Here is a 25296-nt window from a genome sequence, read left to right as displayed (position 1 = left end):
CATCGATTCAACCAGTCCTTGCCCAGTGGGTACCCACTGGGCACACCACGTAATCTCAACGTGGAGAATTCTAGAAATCGTCAGGGAGGTACTCAGATCCAGACTAATTGCGGAGAAGAAACTAACGTTAGTGGGCGTGGCGTAGTGTTTGGCTGGAGCAAGGAGTCTGGGTAGCCAGGAAACAAAATCTCCACAGACCTGCGACATTTGCATGCTATCTTGAACGCGCACACTTTCTATGATTACATAAGAAAACATTTACTGTTACAGTACCCTCAAAATGTGGCCAGGGATGACACTCATTTTAAAGTTAAAAGGGACTAAATCAAATCAAACTTTAAATGCACTTTAAATAGTTTTTTTACTAACTTGTAGATTCCATTTGAAATCAATCAAAGCTTGAATCCTGTGTTGAATTTAAACAATAGCTGTTGATGACTTTCCAAATGCTATATAGGCCTAAATAGTGATGATATATGAATCCTAAAGTATAGCTACATTTAATTTGCTCTGTTAAACCTACCCTTTGGAATGACTTTGATAGCAACAGTGAATCTATTAAGTGTCGATTTCTTAACAATCATTCTCACCGGTAGTAACAGTTGGTGACAAATATTTAGCAGGTCTGGGCTTGGTTAAAAATCCTTAAGAGTCTATTGACGCACCCGTGCGTCAATCTAATGAACAAAACAAAAATCCCTATCAAAATCCATCAGTTTAAGTTAGATATCTGTTTTTCTGCATCTCAATCCACTGCATCCGCCTATGTCGGCCTTCCGCCTCTGCAGTAGAAAATGGCTGTCAGACCAGGACACATCCCGAAAATCAGTCTTCTCACAAAAACGTCTGAACGGTTTGGCCTAGTAAGTAATATAACCACTCTATGGAAAGATGAGACTCTCACGAACACAATGGTTTTGCTCTACGATCCCCACAAGTGTCACAGGACCGTCTAAAGGTAACCCGGTAGAAGTAAAAAAAAAAATAATGGATGTATGGAGGTAGTTTTGTGCCAACAAAAATAGGGGTTAAATGTGTTTTCAAAAAACACAAATATTTCCTAAGCTTTCTTCTATCTCCTAGAAATAGGACAGACACATCAAAACCTTATTCCTTATGTTTATTTTTTGTCTGTCTGTTTTCCCATTTATGAATGTGTTATTCAATGCGTTTCTATGGGCTATATTAGTGAAGACCAAATTCAATATCTATTAAATCATTTTACAATAGTTTTTGGGGGATACCTACAGGGGTCCTACATTTCAAAATCAAATAGCTAAATGATCCATGGTATGACCATCTTAAAACAATTCCATATGTTAGCTTAGTAGAACACCAGTAGGAGGTGCTGCCCAGCCTATAGTTTTTTTCTTATAGCAGATAAAAGGTACAAATTCAACATATTGGTTGAAATTTCACCCTCATAAAAGTTGATTACTTTTTTCAAATCCAATGTATTTTCCACGTCACAATAAGTTGACAAATTACATTGAAACAACGTTGACTTAACCAGTTTGTGCCAAGTGGGTACAGAGTCTAGTGGTTATGGTAACATATGGACACATGCATACACACGTGCGTGCCCACACACACAAAACATCAGTGCATTGCAAGAAGGTGTCAGAGGTATTACATGGATGCAGAGAGAGACAGACAGACACCCTCCCTCCTCTCACAGTGTGTAAGCCTGGCTCAACAAAACATCGTAAAGAGAAATCATACTAATCTTACTTTCAGTCCTACTCTAGTTTCATGGTGGAACTGTTGTTGTTGTTGTAATTTTACACTGGTAAAAAAATCATTATCGCAAAATAAACAAAAGTAGCATAACTTTACACTGTACAGCACAGTATAGACTGGAATGTAGGCAAGTTCATTTGAGAATCACATACGATAAAACATGATTTGATAATGAGAGATGGTAGGAGTAGTTTTGGGAGTTTGTTCCACTTCCATCAGAGTGCTGAGGAATCCATTTAGATGAATCCTCCTCTTCCTCAGTCTGATAGTCTCTGGTAAGGAGGGTTCAGAGGGCGATACCATAGTCCCATAGTCTGTCAGGGAGCTCAGTCCCTCAGTCCTATTATAGTCCCACATTTACAAGGAGAATCCCACTGAGTTACACGATGCACCGACACACATCAGCATGGCAAAGGAACACGAGGTACAACAGTGGCAGAGGGAGAGAGAGAGACGCAGCATGGTCTGAACCTACTTGACAGACCGCTTTGTTAGATTTCTGTCACATTTATATAAAATATGGCAATTACATAGAGTACCACAAACCATCAAAGGAACCTTGAATGGGAAGGACTTAATCATAAAAAATTAAAACAAACCGGTTTGGTCATAAGTGCATCACTTAATTAAACTCAAGAGCTCTGTGACAAACGTGTAGCCATCTAGAGGATGTCATGGTAGAGGAAACTCCAAGGCCATTCTAGGCTATCCATGTCTTATGAAAAGGTCATTTTTTGCAACTGAATTACTGTACTACAATACCGTTTTTTTATTGTAAATTAACTTCTCTAGCTCCTAATATGGTTGGGAACAAACATGCTTTCTACCTAAACTCAAGATTCTTAGGAAGACACACTTAGGACTTTAGAGGAGTGTCACATAAAGATGCACTTGTTTGCACTTACATATGCATTGTTTAGTCATATCTATTTGGTTCATATCAAGTGTCTCTAGATAGAACCCTAAAATGTACATAATGTATCACCTCATACCAAGAGTTCACCTTAGTCTTCAATTTCCTTTTAAGCGCTTACACTTCACACAACATTCCTAATTTGATTGCCTAAAACTACATTAAGTAAATACAAATACAATTTCAATATAAAAATAGTTGTGGACGTACGCTTTTCATTTATCCCCCATTCAGAAACACTTACCAATCGGCGCACAGTCAACACATTTTAAAAGACTAAAAGAAAACGAGAACGAACAAGAAAAGAGGCTTGCGGTTTTAGCTGACAACACTATCAACAGATGAGGTGGGGGGAGTATGACCACATAGCAGTGTTAGGCTTACCTGTTGTTGCCTCCCATGATGGGTTCTGAATAATGATTACATTTAAAATGACATGGACTTTATGGCTATATACTGAAAATATACATTCCAATATTTATATAGAACTATCTTAAAGATACAAATGTGCAAAATTTGTAAACAAATGAGATCCTTGGTGTAGTTGGTTGGAGGGTGCTCAGTCACAGCCTGGTGGGCTCCTCGTCACTGTCGCTGCAGTTCCCACAACAGTCCTGACATGGGGCGATACAGAGCAGACATTTATCAGGAGGCCCAATGAGAAGTTGATGAGGAAAACATTGGAGCATTGATAAGGAGACAGGACACCAATATGTAAGCTTCAGGAGCATGATGTACTACAGTACCCATACTGCTCGGTGTGAGATCTTACACAGAGCATGGTGGGTGATGTAGTACATAACATTATGCTACAATAGGTGTATTCTGGTTTATCAAAAAATCCCTGTAGTCAATAAGAATACATACACCTACAGCCAAATAACATACAGAGCCCTATCAATCATAAGATACAATGTAGAGTCAATGACACAAACAACACTGAGGCTTTCGGTTTAATAAGGTTGAGGAGCTCACCTGTCTCCCAAAGAGCCTCTGCAGCAGCCCCTGTTTAGGTGGTGGCGAGGGCTGCCCTCTCCAGTCCAGGTCCGGGGGAACTGTCCCGTCCGTGTGAAACACATTGAGCTCCTGAAAGCACTCAGACTCGATCATCTGGAAACAGAAGAAACAACATTGATCACAACATCAAACCTCAAATCCATCGTTACACAGCTTCTTTGATAAAGGGGCATATCAAGGTAAAAGGGGACTTTGAGATACGTACCAAATGGCACCCTATTCCCTACACAGTGCACTACTTTTGACCAGAGCACTATGAGCCCTGGTCAAAAGTAGTGGACTACATATGGAATAGGGTGCTGTTTGGGGCAGACCCCAAGTGTTTTTTGACAGGCTACTGACCAGCACATCAGTATGATAAAAGTTAACGCCATCTTGATAGGACGGGGAAGTGAAAGCATCTAAAAATAGAGCTCATTTGCCCATAGTGTCTTTGTCGGACAAAGCTGATAGGAAAATAATTGACTGACACTCTTCGTCTTCGAAATGATTAAAAGTGTGTGTGGTGTTTTAAAACAGGCTGATGACAACTCAAACCACGGCAGTCATTTTTTGTGCAGGTTGATTCCTTTTGGTGTGTGTGTGTGTGTGACCTCTGACCTCCATCTGCCAGGGGATGGACACGCTGCCTGTGGACACTTTACAGTAGAAGGAGTCATCTTTGGGCTCCAACTCCACCCCCTTGACCGTGGAGAACTGCTCGATGTCCAGCACGTCCTTACAGTAAATGGCCTGGGGCTGGGGAAGCAAACAACATTGTATGTCTACTGTACATCATGTGTTGCATGCACTGTACATTAATGTAATCATGTGCTCTGACAATGCCTTCTTAATTACTCTTGAGGGTATTAATAAGGTCATATGGTATATACAGTGGGTATCTTAAGTATTCATCTCCCTTGGATTTCTTCACATTTTATTGTGTTACAAAGTGAGATTAAAACTGATTTAGTTGTCAACGATCTACACAAAATACTCTGTAATGTCAAAGTGGAAGATTTTTTTTTTTTATATGTATGAAAAATACAACACTAATATACAAAAGTAGTGGATTCGGCTATTTCAGCCACACCCGTTGCTGAGAGACGTATACAAATCGAGCACACAGCCATCTCCAAAGACAAAACATTGACAGTACAATGGCCTTACTGAAGAGCTCAGTTACTTTCAATGTGGCACCGTCATAGGATGCCACCTTTCCAACTAGTCAGTTCGTCAAATTTCTGCCCTGCTAAAGCTGCCCCGGTTAACTGCAAGTGCTGTTATTGTAAAGTGGAAACGTCTAGGAGCAACACCAGCTCAGCCGCGAAGTGGTAGGCCACACAAGCTCACAGAACGGGACCGCCGAGTGCTGAAGCGCGTAAAGATAATTTGTCTTCAGTTGCAACACTCACTACCGAGTTCCAAACTGCCTCTGGAAGCAACATCAGCACAAGAACTGTTCGTCTGGAGCTTCATGAAATTGGTTTCCATGGCCGAGCAGCCGCACACAAGCCTGAAATCACCATGCGAGATGCCAAGCGTCGGATGGGGTGGTGTAAAGCTCGCCGCCATTGGACTCTGGAGCAGTGGAAACGCGTTCCCTGGAGTGATGAATCACGCTTCACCATCTGGCAGTCCGACGGAAGAATCTGGGTTTGGGGGGATGCCAGGAGAACGCTACCTGCCCCAATGCATAGTGCCAACGGGAAAGTTTGGTGGAGGAGGAATAATGATCTGGGGCGGTTTTTCATGGTTCGGGCTAGGCCCTTTAGTTCCAGTGAAGGGACATCTTAACACTACAATGACATTCTAAATGATTCTGTGCTTCCAACTTTGTGGCAACAGTTTGGGGAAGGTCCTTTCCTGTTTCAGCATGACAATGCCCCTGTGCACAAACCGAGGTCCATACAGAAATGGTTTGTCGAGATCCGTGTGGAAGAACTTGACTGGCCTGCACAGAGCCCTGACCTCAACCCATCGTACACCTTTGGGATGAATTGGAACGCCGACTGCGAGCCAGGCCTAATCGCCCAACATCAGTGCCCAACCTCACTAATGCTTGTGGCTGAATGGAAGCAAGTCCCCGCAGCAATGTTCCAACATCTAGTGGAAAGCCTTCCCAGAAGAGTGGAGGCTGCTATAGCAGCAAAGGGGGGGACCAACTCCATATTAATGCCCATGATTTTGGAATGAGATGTTCGACGAGCAGGTGTCATGTAGTGTACCGTGATTAGATAAGTATTCACCCCCCTGAGTAACGTTAGAAACACCTTTGGCAGTGATTACAGCTGTGAGTCTTATTGGGTAAGTCTATGAGCTTTGCACACCTGCATTGTGCAGTATTTGCCCATCATTCTTTTCAAAATTCTTCAAGCAAGCTCTGTCAAGATGTACATTTAGATTTTATATAAACAAATAAGATTAAAGTTCATATCATTTGTATTTCTTATCAAAATGAAAATAATCCAATAAATAAATTTACTCAATAAAATTGTATATTTTAAATTAGCTTTCTCAAAAACGTTTGTAACGTTTGTATATTGTTCCATATAATAATCGGTATTGAAATATTTTGTTGTTGTTGATATTTTGCTGACCCCAAAGCAGTTCTCCCGCGACCCCACTAGGGGTCCCGACTTTGAATTCCACTGCTTTGGTGCCTTGTCGCATACAGGATGCAAGTAAAAAAAAAATAAAAAAAAATGTACATCTTATTTTCACTCTGTCATTTAGGTCATTATTGGAGTCACTACAATGTTGTTGATCCACTGTCGGAGCTAGAAGCACAAGCATTTCGCTACACCCGCTATAACATCTGCTAAACACGTGTATGTGACAAATAACATTTGATTTGATTTGATCCATCCTCAGTTTCCTCACATCATAGCCATTGAATTCCGGAGCCGTTTTAAAATCACCAAGGGCCTCATGGTGACAGCCCTGAGCGGTTTCTTTCCTGTCCTGCAGCTCAGAAGGATTTTCCTGTATTTTAAATATACACGTATTTCCTCGTTATGAGGTTATGAAATTGTGAAAATAATAATAGTGTTTTAGTGTAAAAGCGGTTTGAAAAGACCACCTGAAATTTCATCCTGTTTTGGTGGGATGGAGTTTTGGCCTGCCTGGTGATGTCATATAATTTAATAGACCAATAACAAAGAGTTTCAAACCTTTGCCAATAACAGCTTGTTTTCAGATTACATATCCCGGCCATAATCTTGTCCAATTAGGCCCCTCACTCAGGCCACTCCCAGCCAGTCCTAGCAAAATTCTTGCTTGAGAAATTGCTCTTTGCTAAGAAGCTATTTTTGTTTATTTTAACCATTTCAATTTAAAAAAATAACAGTAAGGTACTTAATTGTTACCCAGAAATGATTTGATACTGAGATAAAAAGAGATATACTTTAAAAGAGATATTCAATGTCTGATTTGTTATTGTTACCCATCTACCAATCACTGCCCTTCTTTATGAGGCTTTCGAAAAGCTCTCTGGTCTTTAAAGTTGAATCTGTGTTTGAAATTCAATATACAGTGCATTCGGAAAGTCTTCAGACCCCTCGATGTTTTCCACATTTTGTTAAGTTACAGCCTTATTACAAAATTGATTAAATTGTACTTTTTTTCTCATTGATCTACACACAATACCCAATTTTTGCAAATAATAAAATATCACATTTACATACAGTGGGGAGAACAAGTATTTGATACACTGACGATTTTGCTGTTTTTCCTACTTACAAAGCATGTAGAGGTCTGTAATTTTTATCATAGGTACACTTCAACTGTGAGAGACGGAATCTAAAACAAAAATCCAGAAAATCACATTGTATGATTTTTAAGTAATTCATTTGCATTTTATTGCATGACATAAGTATTTGATACATCAGAAAAGCAGAACTTAATATTTGGTACAGAAACCTTTGTTTGCAATTACTGAGATCATACGTTTCCTGTAGGTCTTGACCAGGTTTGCACACACTGCAGCAGGGATTTTGGCCCACTCCTCCATACAGACCTTCTCCAGATCCTTCAGGTTTCGGGGCTGTCGCTGGGCAATACGGACTTTCAGCTCCTTCCAAAGATTTTCTATTGGGTTCAGGTCTGGAGACTGGCTAGGCCACTCCAGAACCTTGAGATGCTTCTTACGGAGCCACTCCTTAGTTGCCCTGGCTGTGTGTTTCGGGTCGTTGTCATGCTGGAAGACCCAGCCACGACCCATCTTCAATGCTCTTACTGAGGGAAGGAGGTTGTTGGCCAAGATCTCGCGATACATAGCCCCATCCATCCTCCCCTCAATACGGTGCAGTCGTCCTGTCCCCTTTGCAGAAAAGCATCCCCAAAGAATGATGTTTCCACCACCATGCTTCACGGTTGGGATGGTGTTCTTGGGGTTGTACTCATTCTTCTTCTTCCTCCAAACACGGCGAGTGGAGTTTAGACCAAAAAGCTCTATTTTTGTCTCATCACACCACATGACCTTCTCCCATTCCACCTCTGGATCATCCAGATGGTCATTGGCAAACTTCAGACGGGCCTGGACATGCGCTGGCTTGAGCAGGGGGACCTTGCGTGCGCTGCAGGATTTTAATCCATGACGGCGTAGTGTGTTACTAATGGTTTTCTTTGAGACTGTGGTCCCAGCTCTCTTCAGGTCATTGACCAGGTCCTGCCGTGTAGTTCTGGGCTGATCCCTCACATTCCTTATGATCATTGATGCCCCACGAGGTGAGATCTTGCATGGAGCCCCAGACCGAGGTTGATTGACCGTCATCTTGAACTTCTTCCATTTTCTAATAATTGCGCCAACAGTTGTTGCCTTCTCACCAAGCTGCTTGCCTATTGTCCTGTAGCCCATCCCAGCCTTGTGCAGGTCTACAATTTTATCCCTGATGTCCTTACACAGCTCTCTGGTCTTGGCCATTGTGGAGAGGTTGGAGTCTGTTTGATTGAGTGTGTGGACAGGTGTCTTGTATACAGGTAACGAGTTCAAACAGGTGCAGTTAATACAGGCAATGAGTGGAGAACAGGAGGGCTTCTTAAAGAAAAACGAACAGGTCTGTGGGAGCCGGAATTCTTACTGGTTGGTAGGTGATCAAATACTTATGTCATGCAATAAAATGCAAATTAATTACTTAAAAATCATACAATGTGATTTTCTGGAAGTTGAAGTGTACCTATGATAAAAATTACAGACCTCTACATGCTTTGTAAGTAGGAAAACCTGCAAAATCGGCAGTGTATCAAATACTTGTTCTCCCCACTGTAGGTATTCAGACCCTTCACTCAGTACTTTGTTGAAGCACCTTTGGAAGCGATTACAGTCTCGAGTCTTCTTGGGTATGACACTACAAGCTTGGCACACCTGTATTTGGGGAGTTTCTCCCATTCTTCTCTGCAGATCCTCTCAAGCTCTGTCAGGTTGGATGGGGGGGCGTCGATGCACAGCTATTTTCAAGTCTCTCCAGAGATGTTCAATAGGGTTTAAGTCTGGGCTCTGGCTGGGCCACTCAAGGACATTCAGAGACTTGTCCCGAAGCCTCTCCTGCGTTGTCTTGGCTGTGTGCTTAGGGTCATTGTCCTGGTGGAAGGTGAACCTTCGCCCCAGTCTGAGGTCCTGAGTGCTCTGGAGCAGGTTTCCATCAAGGATCTCTCCGTACCTTGCTCCGTTCATATTTCCCTCGATCCTGACTAGTCTCCCAGTCCCTGCCACTGAAAAACATCCCCACAGCATGATGCTGCCACCACAATGCTTCACCGTAGGGATGGTGCCAGGTTTCCTCCAGACGTGACACTTGGCATGCAGGCCAAAGAGTTCAATCTTTGTTTCATCAGACCAGACAATCTTGTTTCTCATGGTCTGAGAGTCCTTTAGGTGCCTTTTGGCAAACTCCAAGTGTGCTGTCATGTGCCTTTTACTGAGTGGCTTCTGTCTGGCCACACTACCATACAGGCCTGATTGGTGGAGTGCTGCAGAGATGGTTGTCCTTCTGGAAGGATCTCCTATCTCCAAAGAGGATCTCTGGAGCTCTGTCAGAGTGACCATCGGGTTCTTGGTCACCTCCCTGACCAAGGCCCTTCTCCACCAATTGCTCAGTTTGGCCAGCTCTAGGAAGAGTCTTGGTGGTTCCAAACTTCTTCCATTTAAGAATGATGGAGGCCACTGTGTTCTTGGGGACCTTCGATACTGCAGATTTGTTTTGGTACCCTTCCCCAGATCTGTGCTTCGACACAATCCTGTCTCGGAGCTCTACGGACAATTCCTTCGACCTCATGGATTGGTTTTTGCTCTGACATGCACTGACAGGTGTGTGCCTTATATAGACAGGTGTGTGCCTTTCCAAATCATGTCCAATCAATTGAATTTACCACAGGTGGACTCCAATCAAGTTGTAGAAACATCTCAAGGATGATCAATGGAAACAGGATGCACCAGAGTCTCATAGCAAAGGGTCTGAATACTTATGTAAATAAGGTATTTAAAAAAAATATATATATATTTTTTTTTACATTTGCAATAATACAAACCTGTTTTTGCTATGGGTTATTGTGTGTAGATTGATGAGAAAAATATATATTTTATCAATTTTAGAATAGGGCTGTAACGTACAAAATGTGAAAAAAGGGAAGCGGTCTGAATACTTTCCGAATGCACTGTATATACACTACCAGTCAAACGTTTGGACACACCTACTCAGGTTTTTCTTTATTTTCACTGTTTTCTACATTGTAAAATAATAGTGAAGACATCCAAACTGTGAAATAACACATTGAATCATGTAGTAACCAAAACAGTGTTAAACAAATCAAAATATATTTTATATTTGAGATTCTTCAAAGTAGCCACCCTTTGCCTTGATGACAGCTTTGCACACTCTTGGCATTCTCTCAACCAGCTTAATGAGGAATGCTTTTCCAACAGTCTTGAAGGAGTTCCCACATATGCTTAGCACTTGTTGGCTGCTTTTCCTTCACTCTGCGGTCCAACTCATCCCAAACCATCTCAATTGGGTTGAGGTCAGGTGATTGTGGAGGCCAGGTCATCTGATGCAGCACCATCACTCTCCTTGGTCAAATAGCCCTTACACAGCCTGGAGGTGTGTTTTGGATCATTGTCCTGTTGAAAAACAAATGATAGTCCCACTAAGCGCAAACCAGATGGGATTGCGTATCGCTGCAGAAGGCTGTGGTAGCCATGCTGGTTAAGTGTGCCTTGAATGTCACCAGCAAAGCACCCCCACACCACCACACCTCCTCCTCCATGCTTCACGGTGGGAACCACACATGTGGAGATCATCCTTTCACCTACTCTGCGTCTCACAAAGACACGGCGGTTGGAACCAAAAATCTCAAATTTGGACTCATCAGACCAAAGGACATATTTCCACCGGTCTAATGTCCATTGCTCATGTTTCTTGGCCCAAGCAAGTCTCTTCTTTTTATTAGTGTCCTTTAGTAGTGGTTTCTTTGCAGAAATTCGACCATGAAGGCTTGATTCACACAGTCTCCTCTGAACAGTTGATGTTGAGATGTGTCTGTTACTTGAACTCTGTGAAGCATTTATTTGGGCTGCAATCTGAGGTGCAGTTAACTCTAATGAACGTATCCTCTGCAGCAGAGGTAACTCTGGATCTTCCATTACTGTGGCGGTCCTCATGAGAGCCAGTTTCATCATAGCGCTTGATGGTTTTTGCGACTGCACTTTAAGAAACGTTCAGAGTTCTTTACATTTTCCAGATTGACTGACCTTCATGTCTTAAAGTAATGATGGACTGTTGTTTCTCTTTGCTTATTTGAGCTGTTGTTGCCATAATATGGACTTGGTCTTTTACCAAATAGGGCTATCTTCTGTATACCACCCCTACCTTGTCTGTCACAACACAACTGATTGGCTCAAACGCATTAAGAAGGAAAGAAATTCCACAAATTAACTTTTAACAAGGCACATCTGTTAATTGAAATGGATTCCAGGTGATTACCTCATGAAGGTGAGAGAATGCAGAGTGTGCAAAGCTGTCATCGAGGCAAAGGGTGGCTACTTCGAAGAATCTCAAATATAAAATATATTTTGATTTGTTTAATACTTTTTTGGTTACTACATGATTCCATGTGTTATTTCATAGTTTTGAAGTCTTTACTACTTTCTACAATGTAGAAAATATTACAAATAAATAAAAACCCTTAAATGAGTAGGTGTGTCCAAACTTTTGACTGGTACTGTATCTAAACAATGCATTATGGATGATGAGGTCTGTACAGTTAACAGATTGGACCACACAGTGTGTTTCCTTACATCAGGGGTGAACGGGGCCTTCAGCCTGCCAGCCTTCAGCCTTTTAAAGTTGATGGATCGGAAGATGGGGTGGGCCTTCACCTCCGTAGCACCCTCCCCCTGGCAGCCCAGCCTCTCTCTGGGCTCTTTGGCCAGCAGCTGGGCGGAGACAAGAGTGAGTGACAGCAGTGTTACTAAGTAAAAAAAGCAAATATTTTATACTTTAAACTGTTGAATGATGCACTGATCTGCTGTATAGACCCAGTCGGTATTAGATAGAAAGTTGCTACCCTGCCCGCCTGTGGGGAAAACAACCTGTGGTTACCTAGGTTACCCCATTGGCTCACAGCAAAAACTTGACCTTTTCAAACGCAATTTTCTTGTTGTCTGCTTGTTTTAGTTCATTACAAAACTACATTTAAGAAAAGTACATGTCTAAAGATTGCTTTTCAACATTGCCTGCTCCCTAGCGTTCTCACTACTTAGAAAAACATAATATTGTAGGGCTTCCCTCATGCCCCATTTCACGACGACGCTAGCAGCCACTTGGGTGAGTGAATGCTAGTTAGCTACCGACCGGAACATTAAGCTAGCCAAGACCAATAACACAAACAAACAGACTATACTGCTACATGTAGTGAGTGGAGTTACAAACAGACTGTACTAAACAAGTTAAATGTCTTACCTGTGATGAAATGTTTTCCACATACATAGCTACGTGTAGCCTACGCATCCCCACACCGAATAGCCTCAAGCCACAGGGCTCTTCTCGCAGGCTCTATTTCCCTACGTGGGAGCATTGCGAACGGTGGGTCGGGATTTTTGACCTGGCTACATGTACATTGAACAACACAGCAGCTTGTCGGCATGTTTTGTTGTTTCTGTATAACATCGACAACGAAGTTGCCTCTTTTACAATGGGGGTCAGGAAAGAATGTTGGTTTTCCCCAATTTATGGGTGTGGTCGAGGGGAATTCCTTATTATTACGTGGATACTGACTGGGACTATGTGTTTGGAGTTAGTTTTCAAATCATCAAAGACAAACGTCGGTGCTTATGTTAGAAGTAATAAAAAACCTGAATAAAGGCGTCCTTCATGCACGTACGTCATCAATGCAAATCTTTTGAAAACACGACGCTGCCTTCACAAATAAGTCACTACTATAAAGATATATTTTGATATGCAAATGCCTGTGCCAACAGATAAAGCATGATCTTATGTTGTTGATAATATGAAGAGGTACTGTAGTCAGTTACCCTTTTGCAGAGGGACTTGGTGTCCTCTGAGAACTTGTCTGAGTACTCCTCTTCCACGTCTCTGACCAGCCTCTCCACGTCCTCACGTTTGATCTTCTTCTTGCGCTGCTGGAAGGGAGACTGGCCCTCGATCATCTCATACAGCAGACAGCCCAGCGCCCACCAGTCTGGGCTGAATGTGTAGCGCTCATTCTTAACCACCTCAGGAGCTGACACACACATTAGGATGACATGCACACAGACACATGACTACAAATAATTTTAGAACCATTTACGTAGTACTTATGAGGACTTTATGAATTTTGTTGTTCATTTATACTGAACAAAAATATAACCGCAACAATTTCAAAGATTTTACTGAGTTACAGTTCATATAAGGAAATCAGTCAATTGAAATAAATTCATTAGGCCCTAATCTATGGATTTCACATGACTGGGCAGGGGTGCAGCCATGGGAGGGCAAATGCCCACCCACTTGGCAGCCAGGCCCTACCACTGTGGAGCCAGGCCCAGCCAATCAGAATTAGTTTTTCCCCACAGAAGGGCTTATTACAGGTTAAGAAGCCGGATGTGGAGATCAAGGGCTGGCATGGCAACATGAGGCTGGTTGGACGTACTGCCAAATTCTCTAAAACGACATTGGAGGCAGCTTATGGTAGAGAAATGAACATTCAATTCTCTGGCAACAGCGGACATTCCTGCAGTCAGCATGCCAATTGCACACTCCCTCAAAACTTGAGACATCTGTGGCATTGTGTTGTGCCACAAAACTGCACATTTTAAAGTGGCCTTTTATTGTCCCCAGCACAAGGTGCACCTGTGTAATGATCATGCTGTTTGATCAGCTTCTTGATATGCCACACCTGTCAGGTGGATGGATTATCTTGGCAATGGAGAAATGCTCACTAACAGGGATGTAAACAAATTTGTGCACAACATTTGAGCGAAATAAGGTTTTTGTGCGTATGGAAAATGTCAGGGATTTTTTATTTCAGCTCATGAAACATGGGACCAACACTTTACATGTTGTGTTTATATTTTTTGTTCAGTGTATATTGGTACTGTTCATTATACAGTACAGGAACAGTATCTGAAAAAAATTTGTGGAATATCTTTTGTTGAATGTGCTTACCCATGTACCCAACGGTGCCCACCCGACCCTTGATGGTCTCTCCCTCGGGCACGTGGACAGCCAAGCCCAGGTCTGATATCCGGATATGGCCTAAAGGAACACAACACAAACTGTGTTACAGTACACCGCCTAATGCTGGAACAGTTAACCTTATGTCATTTGACATGCTATCCCCACAGACGATGTGAGATATCCGGATATGGCCTATAGCACGACAGAACACATCAGATACAGTAGACTAATAGCCTAAACCACTTAATGCTGGAACATTTAACCTTATGTCATATGAGATCGCCGGATACGGCCAATCACGATGCAACACAACAAGACACATACAGTATTACATAGAATACCCCTCAATCCGATGTCATTTGACAGGCTATCTCCAGTCTGGAGTCTGGACAAGAGACTATGTATATCAATAGAGGGCTTCCTTTGGTCAAAGCAGAGTTCATGAAAGCCATGTACTGTGGAAACCTTATCTATGTTGTTTTGCTAAAGAGCACCATTCAGTGGTCGCAGGCTTCACTGACAACCTTGAGAAAGCAGGAGCACCCGTCTTGAGACAAGTCTTTTCATAGACAATCTGCTCCCTCTATTGGTGAATAACAGAATGACAGCCTTGGTTCACACAAGCAGTAAAGTCTGGCTACGGAGAGCTACAGAGTATGTGCAGGCTTTTGTTCCAGCCCATCACTAACACATCAGATCTATTAATCAATTAATCATCAAGACCTTGATTAGTTGAATCAAGTGTTTTAAAGTAGTGCTCAGCTGGAACAACAAGGTGTGCAGGCTATTGTTCCAGGACCATGGTTGGTCTCCAAGACCAGGGTTGGTCCATTAAAACATGCATTTACTTGCATACAAGTGGGCATTCACATTATTGCTCTCTCTACTCACCATGGTCGTCCAATAGTATATTTTCAGGCTTCAGGTCCCTGAAAGAAGAGAGAAATGAAACCAAGAACTAACTTCTATCGTCTCCAACAGCCTTGTGAGCAGCTGAGAGACAGATTTACAAAACTTTGATAAGCTCTCCATCTGTATACATGCGTGCCTTTGTGTGTGTGTGTGTGTGTTTGTGTGTGTGTGTGTGAAAGACTATGTGTGCATACTCACCTGTAGACGATCCTCTCTCGGTGCAGGTCCTCCAGGCCACAGGCCAGCTCTGCAGAGTAGAACACAGCCCTCTTCTCCTCGAAGCCAGCCTCTCCCATGTGGTAGATGTGGAACTTGAGGTCTCCCCCATTCATCAGGGTGAGCACCAGACACAGAGCGTCCTTCGTCTCATAGGCGTACGCTAGACTCACCTCCATGAGACATAGACAACACGGTCATATTCATTAGGTACCAAACTAAATAAAACAAAACAAAACAGACTTAAAACAGGGAGGGACTACCTGAACTTGTCCAATAAGAAGCGCTTGTTTTCTTCTTTTGTTGCAAATCACTTCACAACATGAATACGACCCTGGGCTTAGAGACCGCTTTGAAAATCATACTCCTACTACTTTATACACAAGATAGAAAGCTATGAGGTAGGAGAAGGAGAGGAGCGGGAAACAGAATGAACATCTAAGTCCACTTTTGGCCCGAACATTGGATCACCGACTGATGGATGTCCAAATAAAATAAGTCTAAACTGGGTTGTGTGGGGTCACTTGAAATTAAAACAAACCCCACTGAACCAAACCCTGATGTTATCTTTTAATTACTAGTGTTATTATTATTACGATCTGATCTGAGCTATCACACAGTCGTCTGGAAGAGCCATCTAGACTCAACTGGTCAAAAGTGTTTATGTTGCGGTCAACAGTTGAGTTGCGGTCAACAGTTGAATTCGTTGAGTTCAGACATCTTGACATCTTTGGTGGAAATATGAGTAAGTGGTGCATCACAATATATGAATGTAGTTCATATACTGTATACATTAAATATATTACATATACTGTTCATACCGGTAGGGCTGGGCGATATGGCCTAAAAATCCTATCTCGATATATATATATTTTCACGTTTTCTCTAAATAAGCTTTGTTGCAAAATTAAAGGACAATACACTGCATTTCAAACAGTCAGGAATAACATAATGTAATCTAATCAGGGCTTGTAAAATTATACCTAGGCTAAATATAAGCCTTCCACAACCACAAGACCTACTAATAACTACATTATTTTATCAAAATATACTGAACAAAAATATAAACACAACATGTAAAGTGTTGGTCCCATGTGTTATGAGCTGAAATAAAAGATCACAGAAATGTTCCATCCACACCAAAAAAGTATTTATCTCCAATTTTGTGCACAAATTTGTTTACATCCCTGTTAGTGAGCATTTCTCCTTTGCCAAGATAATCCATCCACCTGACAGGTGTGGCATATCAAGAAGCTGATTAAACAGCATGATCTTTATATGTTGCGATAAAGGCATTCGGAACAATGCGCTAAAACATACATTTGAATGAATCAAAATAATTTGATATATCGCACAGCCCTACATACAGTGCATATCTTATACATACGTGACACATGGTAGGCGGTAAGTAGGTAGCTCGAATACTTACTACAAACCTACTGTTGACTTTCTCTAGAATCTGCTTCTCGTTCAAGGCCATAGACTCTCCTTTCCTCTTCTTAATCCTCTTCTTCTCCAACTTCTTACACGCGTACATCTTTCCTGTGGCTCGCACCTGGCAAGCACACACCTGACGAGAAGAGTGGATGTGAGAGAGAGAGAGAGAGAGAGGGACAGAGCGAGGAGAGGAGAGCACAAGAGGACACCAGTTAATGGCAGTTATTTCCCAAACACACAGTTTATCATTTTATAGGCCCATCAAATTACATCCAGACTGAGATCCTTGTTGGACCTCGTTGATCATTTACAAGTTGATGAAGATTATAAGAGACTCCACTTTATTTCTCATTATCCACTTCTAAAATCTCATTCTAAATGAAAGGATGCTTTAGTTAAAGAGAGAAACAGAGAGAGTCCTTACCTCACCAAAGCCTCCCTTTCCTAATACCCTGTACTGTCGGAATGTGTTCTTGGTGACTGGCTGCCTATGAGGACACAGAGAAGAGGGTCAATACAATAAAAAACACCACAACTTTAATTGTCCAACGTGGGGAAATTTGCTCAACTTTATGGACATACACTGACTGTACAGCAGCAATGCACAGGAACATACACATCTGACTTTGTAAGTAAACGGCTTGACCATTGCACTTTTACAAAGTGTTTGCTTTAAAAACACTATCCGGTCAAATTTACATTTACATTTACATTTTTAGTCATTTAGCAGATGCTCTTATCCAGAGCGACTTACAGGAGCAATTAGGGTTAAGTGCCTTTCTTAAGGGCACATCGACAGATTTTTCACCTAGTCAGCTTGGGGAACCTTTCGGTTACTGGCACAACGCTCTTACCCACTAAGCTACCTGCCGCCCAAATGAAAGCAATAGGGGGAATAAAACCCTTGTCTATTATGTATATACTTGAGTTTGGCCCAGCACCAAAGACAAGATGAGACAACATTCTTAAGGCCTTTAACAAGTGTTGGCATATTTACTGTGAGTCAAAGGATGCGTCCCAAATGACACTCTATTCCCTACATAGTGCACTACTTTTGACCAGAACTCTATGGGCCCTGGTCAAAAGTAGTGCACTAAAGGTGCCATTTGGGAAACATCCAAAGTGATGAAAGAGTGTGGGTAAACTTCTCTTAAATCTATGACTATTATGGGAAGGGCATTGCACAAGCCTTGCCTCTCTGCTAGGCTGGTGAGTGGAGACATGTTCTGTTTCCTAATGTAAATAAATATAGAGACCGGGGCTCACGTATTTAAATAAATACATTTGTTCCCCAAAGTACTCGTTTGCATTCCATGTATGATAGGCCTTCTGGGCTAAAGGTCTTTAAATGTTGTCATCCCCCTTGGCGTTTTTTTCCTATTTTGTTGCATTACAACCTGTAATTTAAATGGATTTTTATTTGGATTTCATGTAATGGACATACACAAAATAGTTCAAATTGGTGAAGTGAAATGAAAAAAAAAAACTTGTTTCAAAAAATTCTATAAAATAAATAACGGAAAAGTGGGGCGTGCATATGTATTCACCCCCTTTGCTATGAAGCGCCTAAATAAGATCTGGTGCAACCAATTACCTTCAGAAGTCACATAATTAGTTAAGTCCACCTGTGTGCAATCTAAGTGCCACATGATCTCAGTATATATATACACACACCTGTTCTGAAAGGCCCCAGAGTCTGCAACACCACTAAGCAAGGGGCACCACCAAGCAAGTGGCACCATGAAGACCAAGGAGCTCTCCAAACAGGTCAGGGACAAAGTTGTGGAGAAGTACAGATCAGGGTTGGGTTATAAAAAAATATCAGAAACTTTGAACATCCCATGGAGCACCATTATTAAAAAATTGAAAGAATATGGCACCACAACAAACCAAAACTCACGGACCAGGCAAGGAGGGCATTAATCAGAGAGGCAACAAAAATACCAAAGATAACCCTGAAGGAGCTGCAAAGTTCCACAACGGAGATTGGAGTATCTGTCCATAGGACCACTTTAAGCCGTACACTCCACAGAGCTGGGCTTTACGGAAGAGTGGCCAGAAAAAAACCATTGCTTAAAGAAAAAAATAAGCAAACACGTTTGGTGTCCGCCAAAAGGCATGTGGGAGACTCCCCAAAAATATGGAAGAAGGTACTCTGGTCAGATGAGACTAAAATTGAGCTTTTTGGCCATCAAGGAAAATGCTATGTCTGGCGCAAACCCAACACCTCTCATCACCCCGAGAACACCATCCCCACAGTGAAGCATGGTGGTGGCAGCATCATGCTGTGGGGATGTTTTTCCCATCGGCAGGGACTGGAAGGCGCTAAATACAGGGAAATTCTTGAGGGAAACCTGTTTCAGTCTTCCAGAGATTTGAGACTGGGACGGAGGTTCACCTTCCAGCAGGACAATGACCCTAAGCATACTGCTAAAGCAACACTCGAGTGGTTTAAGGGGAAACATTTAAATGTCTTGGAATGGCCTAGTCAAACCCCAGACCTCAATCCAATTGAGAATCTGTGGTATGACTTAAAGATTGCTGTACACCAGCGGAACCCATCCAACTTGAAGGAGCTGGAGCAATTTTGCCTTGAAGAATGGGCAAAAATCCCAGTGGCTAGATGTGCCAAGCTTATAGAGACATACCCCAAGAGACGTGCAGCTGTAATTGCAGCAAAAGGTGGCTCTACAAAGTATTGACTTTGGGTGGGGGGCGGGCGGGGGTGGGGTGGGGTGTGAAGAGTTATGCACGCTCAAGTTCTGTTTTTTTTTGTCTTATTTCTTGTTTTTGCATCTTCAAAGTGGTAGGCATGTTGTGTAAATCAAATGATATAAACCCCCCCAAAATTCCAGGTTGTAAGGCAACAAAATAGGAAAAATGCCAAGGGGGTGAATATTTTCACAAGCCACTGTAGGACCAGACAGAGAGCACACATTACACCGGTTTTAAGTTCTCTGCACTGGCTGCCTGTGAGTTTTAGAATTAATTTCAAGATTCTGCTATTGGTTTTTAAATCAATCCACGATTGTGCACCGCAATACATGTCAGAGATGCTTTTAAGTTTGTACCCAGTAGGTCCCTCAGGTCCTCTGGCACTGGCCTTTTAACTATCCCAAAGCCTAGGACCAAGAGGCATGGAGAGGCAGCCTTTAGTTATTATGCCCCCAGCCTCTGGAATAGCCTGCCAGAGAACCTGAGGGGGGCCGAAACTGTGGACATGTTTAAATGAGATCTTAAAAACACACCTTTTATTTTTGCTTAGGGTGCTTTTTAGTCTTTCAGTTTCTATTGTTATTCTTTCGCTTTTTTATCCTCTTATGTTAATTGTGTATGAAATATTTTAAAAAAAATTTTTGAAGCACATTGTGTTGCATTCCATGTCTGAGATGTGCTGTATAAATAAAGCTTGATTTGATTTGAAGCATGAGTATGGATGTGAACAAAACCAAAAGTGTAGGTTTTACAATACATCACCATGATACTATCCTGAACACTATCAATAGCTTCATAACATTGTATGTGCGTTGTTTAGAGCTTTTAACAAAAACCTTTGTCACAAAGCGCTTAACGGTAACCCGGCCTAAAAACCCATGAGACCAAATAGAGGAACAGTTGATACGAATAACTTTCTAGATAAGAGGAAACCTTGAGAGCCGGTAATATATATATAAACCACATCAATAGGAGAATTAACAGCAGAGCATATCAAAGACACAGCCCCACTGAGAGTACAGTAGTGGAGTACAGGTGACTAGGAGGATACTTTGGAGGCGGTGTGAAGTTTCTGTAACATGTAATCACTTGTGCTGTGGTGGGGTTTTGTGCGTGTGTGTGTGTGTGTGTGTGTGTGTGTGTGTGTGTGTGTGTGTGTGCGTGTGTATGTGTCTGTGTGCTCATAAGTGTGGGAAGCAGCAAAAGGGTGTGTGAGTATTTGCCATTTTCGCTTTTTGATTTAAAGTTAAACTAGTAGGCTACCATACCTCTCCAGCCACTTCCACTGCAGGAATCGGTTATAGTACATGCTGTCGAGGTAGTCTGCGAAGGGAGCCACACTCAGGTAGTCATGGATCAGTCTGCAACAGAGGACAGAACAGAGATTTTTGCAATTTGTTCCAGTCATTGGCAGCAGAGAACTGGAAGGAATGGCGGCCAAAGGAGGTGTTGGCTTTGGGGATGACCAGTGAGATATACCTGCTGGAGCGCATACTACGGGTGGGTGTTGCTGCTATGCCATGGGCCCATCTCTCTGTCTACTATTCCCCAAACATCAGTTCACAGCTAAACATTAATTAACCCCAACCAGAAGGAGGAATGACAGAAAGAGTCTGTTCAGGGCTGTAATGTTGTTGGAACAGTTGTGAGAAAGTTCTAGAATATAAATGTTGCTGAACGGAATGGCGGGTGATTGAAGTGGCTAGGGGTGATTGATTTGAAAAAATGTCATCAGCAGCCACATACCCTCAATGCTGTTGACACGCCCATACAACAAGTGTGAACAACTGTTCACAGGATGTTGCATAATGCAGGAGACAATTTAAAGGAAAACTCTGAAATTCTGCCTCTGGGCACATTTCATCGCTGAAAATGACCCTTTATTCTTAAACTGACTTCCTTTGTTGAATAATGGTGTAATGATCATATAAAATCTACATTTTCCAATCTTGAATATCTCCCATATGCTAAGTAAGTACTGATGTTAGTGTATTCTCTGTGACTGGGTTTCTGTGTTAACAGACTCACTTGGTGCACTCGTTGAAGAGTTCTTTACAGGGCTCCTGCTCCTGCTCCAGCCTCTCTGTAAACTGACCCATCATTTCCTCCCCCAACTCCGGGACATGATCCTCTGACTAGAGGGGGATGGAACACAATACAACGCTAATTTCACACACACACATATACATATACATATATATATATATATATATATACACACAGTGAGGGATAAAAGTATTTGATCCCCTGCTGATTTTGTACGTTTGCCCACTGACAAAGACATGATCAGTCTATAATTTTAATGGTAGGTTTATTTGAACAGTGAGAGACAGAATAACAACAACAAAATCCAGAAAAACGCATGTCAAAAATGTTATAAATAGATTTTCATTTTAATTAGGAAAATAAGTATTTGACCCCTCTGCAAAACATGACTTAGTACTTGGTGGCAAAACCCTTGTTGGCAATCACAGAGGTTTCTTGTAGTTGGCCACCAGGTTTGCACACATCTCAGGAGGGATTTTGTTCCACTCCTCTTTGCAGATCTTCTCCAAGTCATTAAGGTTTTGAGCCTGACGTTTGGCAACTCAAACCTTCAGCTCCCTCCACAGATTGTCTATGGGATTAAGGTCTGGAGACTGGCTAGGCCACTCCAGGACCTTAATGTGCTACTTCTTGAGCCACTCCTTTGTTGCCTTGGCCGTGTGTTTTGGGTCATTGTCATGCTGGAATACCCATTTACGACCCATTTTCAATGCCCTGGCTGAGGGAAGGAGGTTCTCACCCAATATTTGATGGTACATGGGCCCGTCCATCGTCCCTTTGATGCAGTGAAGTTGTCCTGTCCCCTTAGCAGAAAAACACCCCCAAAGCATAATGTTTCCACCTCCATGTTTGACGGTGGGGATGGTGTTCTTGGGGTCATAGGCAGCATTCCTCCTCCTCCAAACACGGCGAGTTGAGTTGATGCCAAAGAGCTCGATTTTGGTCTCATCTGACCACAACACTTTCACCCAGTTCTCCTCTGAATCATTCAGATGTTCATTGGCAAACTTCAGATGGCCCTGTATATGTGCTTTCTTGAGCAGGGGGAAAATTTGCGGGCGCTGCAGGATTTCAGTCCTTCACGGCGTAGTGTGTTACCAATTGTTTTCTTGGTGACTATGGTCCCAGCTGCCTTGAGATCATTGACAAGATCCTCCCGTGTAGTTCTGGGCTGATTCCTCACCGTTCTCATGATCATTGCAACTCCACGAGGTGAGATCTTGCATGGAGCCCCAGGCCGAGGGAGATTGACAGTTATTTTGTGTTTCTTCCATTTGCGAATAATCGCACCAACTGTTGTCACCTTCTCACCAAGCTGCTTGGCGATGGTCTTGTAGCCCATTCCAGCCTTGTGTAGGTCTACAATCTTGTCCCTGACATCCTTGGAGAGCTCTTTGGTCTTGGCCATGGTGGAGAGTTTGTAATCTGATTGATTGATTGCTTCTGTGGACAGGTGTCTTTTATACAGGTAAAAAGCTGAGATTAGGAGCACTCCTAAGCGCGTGCTCCTAATCTCAGCTCGTTACCTGTATAAAAGACACCTGGGAGCCAGAAATCTTTCTGATTGAGAGGGGGTCAAATACTTATTTCACTCATTAAAATGCAAATCAATTTATAACAATTTTGACATGCGCTTTTCTGGATTTTGTTCTTGTTATTCTGTCTCTCACTGTTCAAATAAACCTACCATTAAAATTATAGACTGATCATGTCTTTGTCAGTGGGCAAACGTACAAAATCAGCAGGGGATCAAATACTTTTTTTCCCTCACTGTATATATATATACAGTGGGGGGAACAAGTATTTGATACACTGCCGATTTTGCATGTTTTCCTACTTACAAAGCATGTAGAGGTCTGTAATTTTTATCATAGGTACATTTCAACTGTGATTTCAACAAAAATCCAGAAAATCACATCGTATGATTTTTAAGTAATTCATTTGCATTTTATTGCATGACATAAGTATTTGATCACCTACCAACCAGTAAGAATTCCGGCTCTCACAGACCTGTTCGTTTTTCTTTAAGAAGCCCTCCTGTTCTCTACTCATTACCTTTATTAACTGCACCTGTTTGAACTCGTTACCTGTATAAAAGACACCTGTCCACACACTCAATCAAACAGACTCCAACCTCTCCACAATGGCCAAGACCAGAGAGATGTGTAAGGACATCAGGGATAAAATTGTAGACCTGCACAAGGCTGGGATGGGCTACAGGACAATAGGCAAGCAGCTTGGTGAGAAGGCAACAACTGTTGGCGCAATTATTAGAAAATGGAAGAAGTTCAAGATGACGGTCAATCTCCCTCGGTCTGGGGCTCCATGCAAGATCTCACCTCGTGGGGCATCAATGATCATGAGGAAGGTGAGGGATCAGCCCAGAACTACACGGCAGGACTTGGTCAATGACCTGAAGAGAGCTGGGACCACAGTCTCAAAGAAAACCATTAGTAACACTACGCCATCATGGATTAAAATCCTGCAGCGCACGCAAGGTCCCCCTGCTCAAGCCAGCGCATGTCCAGGCCCGTCTGAAGTTTGCCAATGACCATCTGGATGATCCAGAGGAGGAATGGGAGAAGGTCATGTGGAGCTTTTTGGTCTAAACTCCACTCGCCGTGTTTGGAGGAAGAAGAAGGATGAGTACAACCCCAAGAACACCATCCCAACCGTGAAGCATGGAGGTGGAAACATCATTCTTTGGGGATGCTTTTCTGTAAAGGGGACAGGACGACTGCACCGTATTGAGGGGAGGATGGATGGGGCCATGTATCGCAAGATCTTGGCCAACAACCTCCTTCCCTCAGTAAGAGCATTGAAGATGGGTCGTGGCTGGGTCTTCCAGCATGACAACGACCCGAAACACACAGCCAGGGCAACTAAGGAGTGGCTCCGTAAGAAGCATCTCAAGGTCCTGGAGTGGCCTAGCCAGTCTCCAGACCTGAACCCAATAGAAAATCTTTGGAGGGAGCTGAAAGTCCGTATTGCCTAGCGACAGCCCCGAAACCTGAAGGATCTGGAGAAGGTCTGTATGGAGGAGTGGGCCAAAATCCCTGCTGCAGTGTGTGCAAGACCTACAGGAAACGTATGATCTCTGTAATTGCAAACAAAGAATTCTGTACCAAATATTAAGTTCTGCTTTTCTGATGTATCAAATACTTATGTCATGCAATAGAATGCACATTAATTACTTAAAAATCATACAATGTGATTTTCTGGATTTTTGTTTTAGAATCCGTCTCTCACAGTTGAAGTGTACCTATGATAAAAATTACAGACCTCTACATGCTTTGTAAGTAGGAAAACCTGCAAAATCGGCAGTGTATCAAATACTTGTTCTCCCCACTGTATATATATTACATAATAGGCCCAGATTAAGCCCTCTCCTGAATTAAAAAGCATGCTCGATGGAGTATCTTAATTGAAATAGATTTTTTGTCAATGAATAGGTTTAATCTGGGTCCGGGAAACCACACTTCACCATTATTGAATATTTGACATCAATTCACTCATTGGCTGAAAATAGGGGTTTTTCTACTGTACCTCTGGGTTGAAGTACCTGTCTAGGAGCTCCTGAGCACACTCCCTCCTCTTCTCATCTGGACTGACCTCATACTCTGCCTGTCGGGGGAAGAAACAGTAACA

At 42.4% G+C, this 25296-nt stretch overlaps 1 protein-coding gene across 3 annotated transcripts in view; it reads right to left on the bottom strand.

The window, feature by feature from the left end:
• Positions 1–1434: 1434 nt before the first annotated feature.
• LOC121551943 (G protein-coupled receptor kinase 6) overlaps positions 1435–25296 on the bottom strand; it is a 57515-nt gene continuing 33653 nt past the window's right edge. For 2 of the 3 annotated variants that reach the window (XM_041864625.2, XM_041864626.2), the window contains 13 exons: positions 25195–25272; positions 21631–21737; positions 20871–20963; positions 17312–17375; positions 16880–17020; positions 15433–15623; positions 15214–15251; positions 14311–14400; positions 13179–13387; positions 11943–12080; positions 4271–4408; positions 3629–3763; positions 1435–3267 (listed from right to left, as the gene is read on the bottom strand). In XM_041864625.2, coding sequence (XP_041720559.1) covers positions 3217–3267; positions 3629–3763; positions 4271–4408; positions 11943–12080; positions 13179–13387; positions 14311–14400; positions 15214–15251; positions 15433–15623; positions 16880–17020; positions 17312–17375; positions 20871–20963; positions 21631–21737; positions 25195–25272 — 1473 coding nt within the window. In that variant the 3' untranslated portion in view covers positions 1435–3216. The remainder of the gene's footprint in view (positions 3268–3628; positions 3764–4270; positions 4409–11942; positions 12081–13178; positions 13388–14310; positions 14401–15213; positions 15252–15432; positions 15624–16879; positions 17021–17311; positions 17376–20870; positions 20964–21630; positions 21738–25194; positions 25273–25296) is intronic. The other variant, XM_045210768.1, reaches the window with a different exon arrangement.

This window comes from Coregonus clupeaformis, chromosome 35 (assembly GCF_020615455.1).
Source record: "Coregonus clupeaformis isolate EN_2021a chromosome 35, ASM2061545v1, whole genome shotgun sequence".
Classification (NCBI taxonomy): domain Eukaryota; kingdom Metazoa; phylum Chordata; class Actinopteri; order Salmoniformes; family Salmonidae; genus Coregonus; species Coregonus clupeaformis.
The sequence above is the reverse complement of the archived record's forward strand: the minus strand, read 5'-3'. Positions and strand labels throughout refer to the sequence as shown.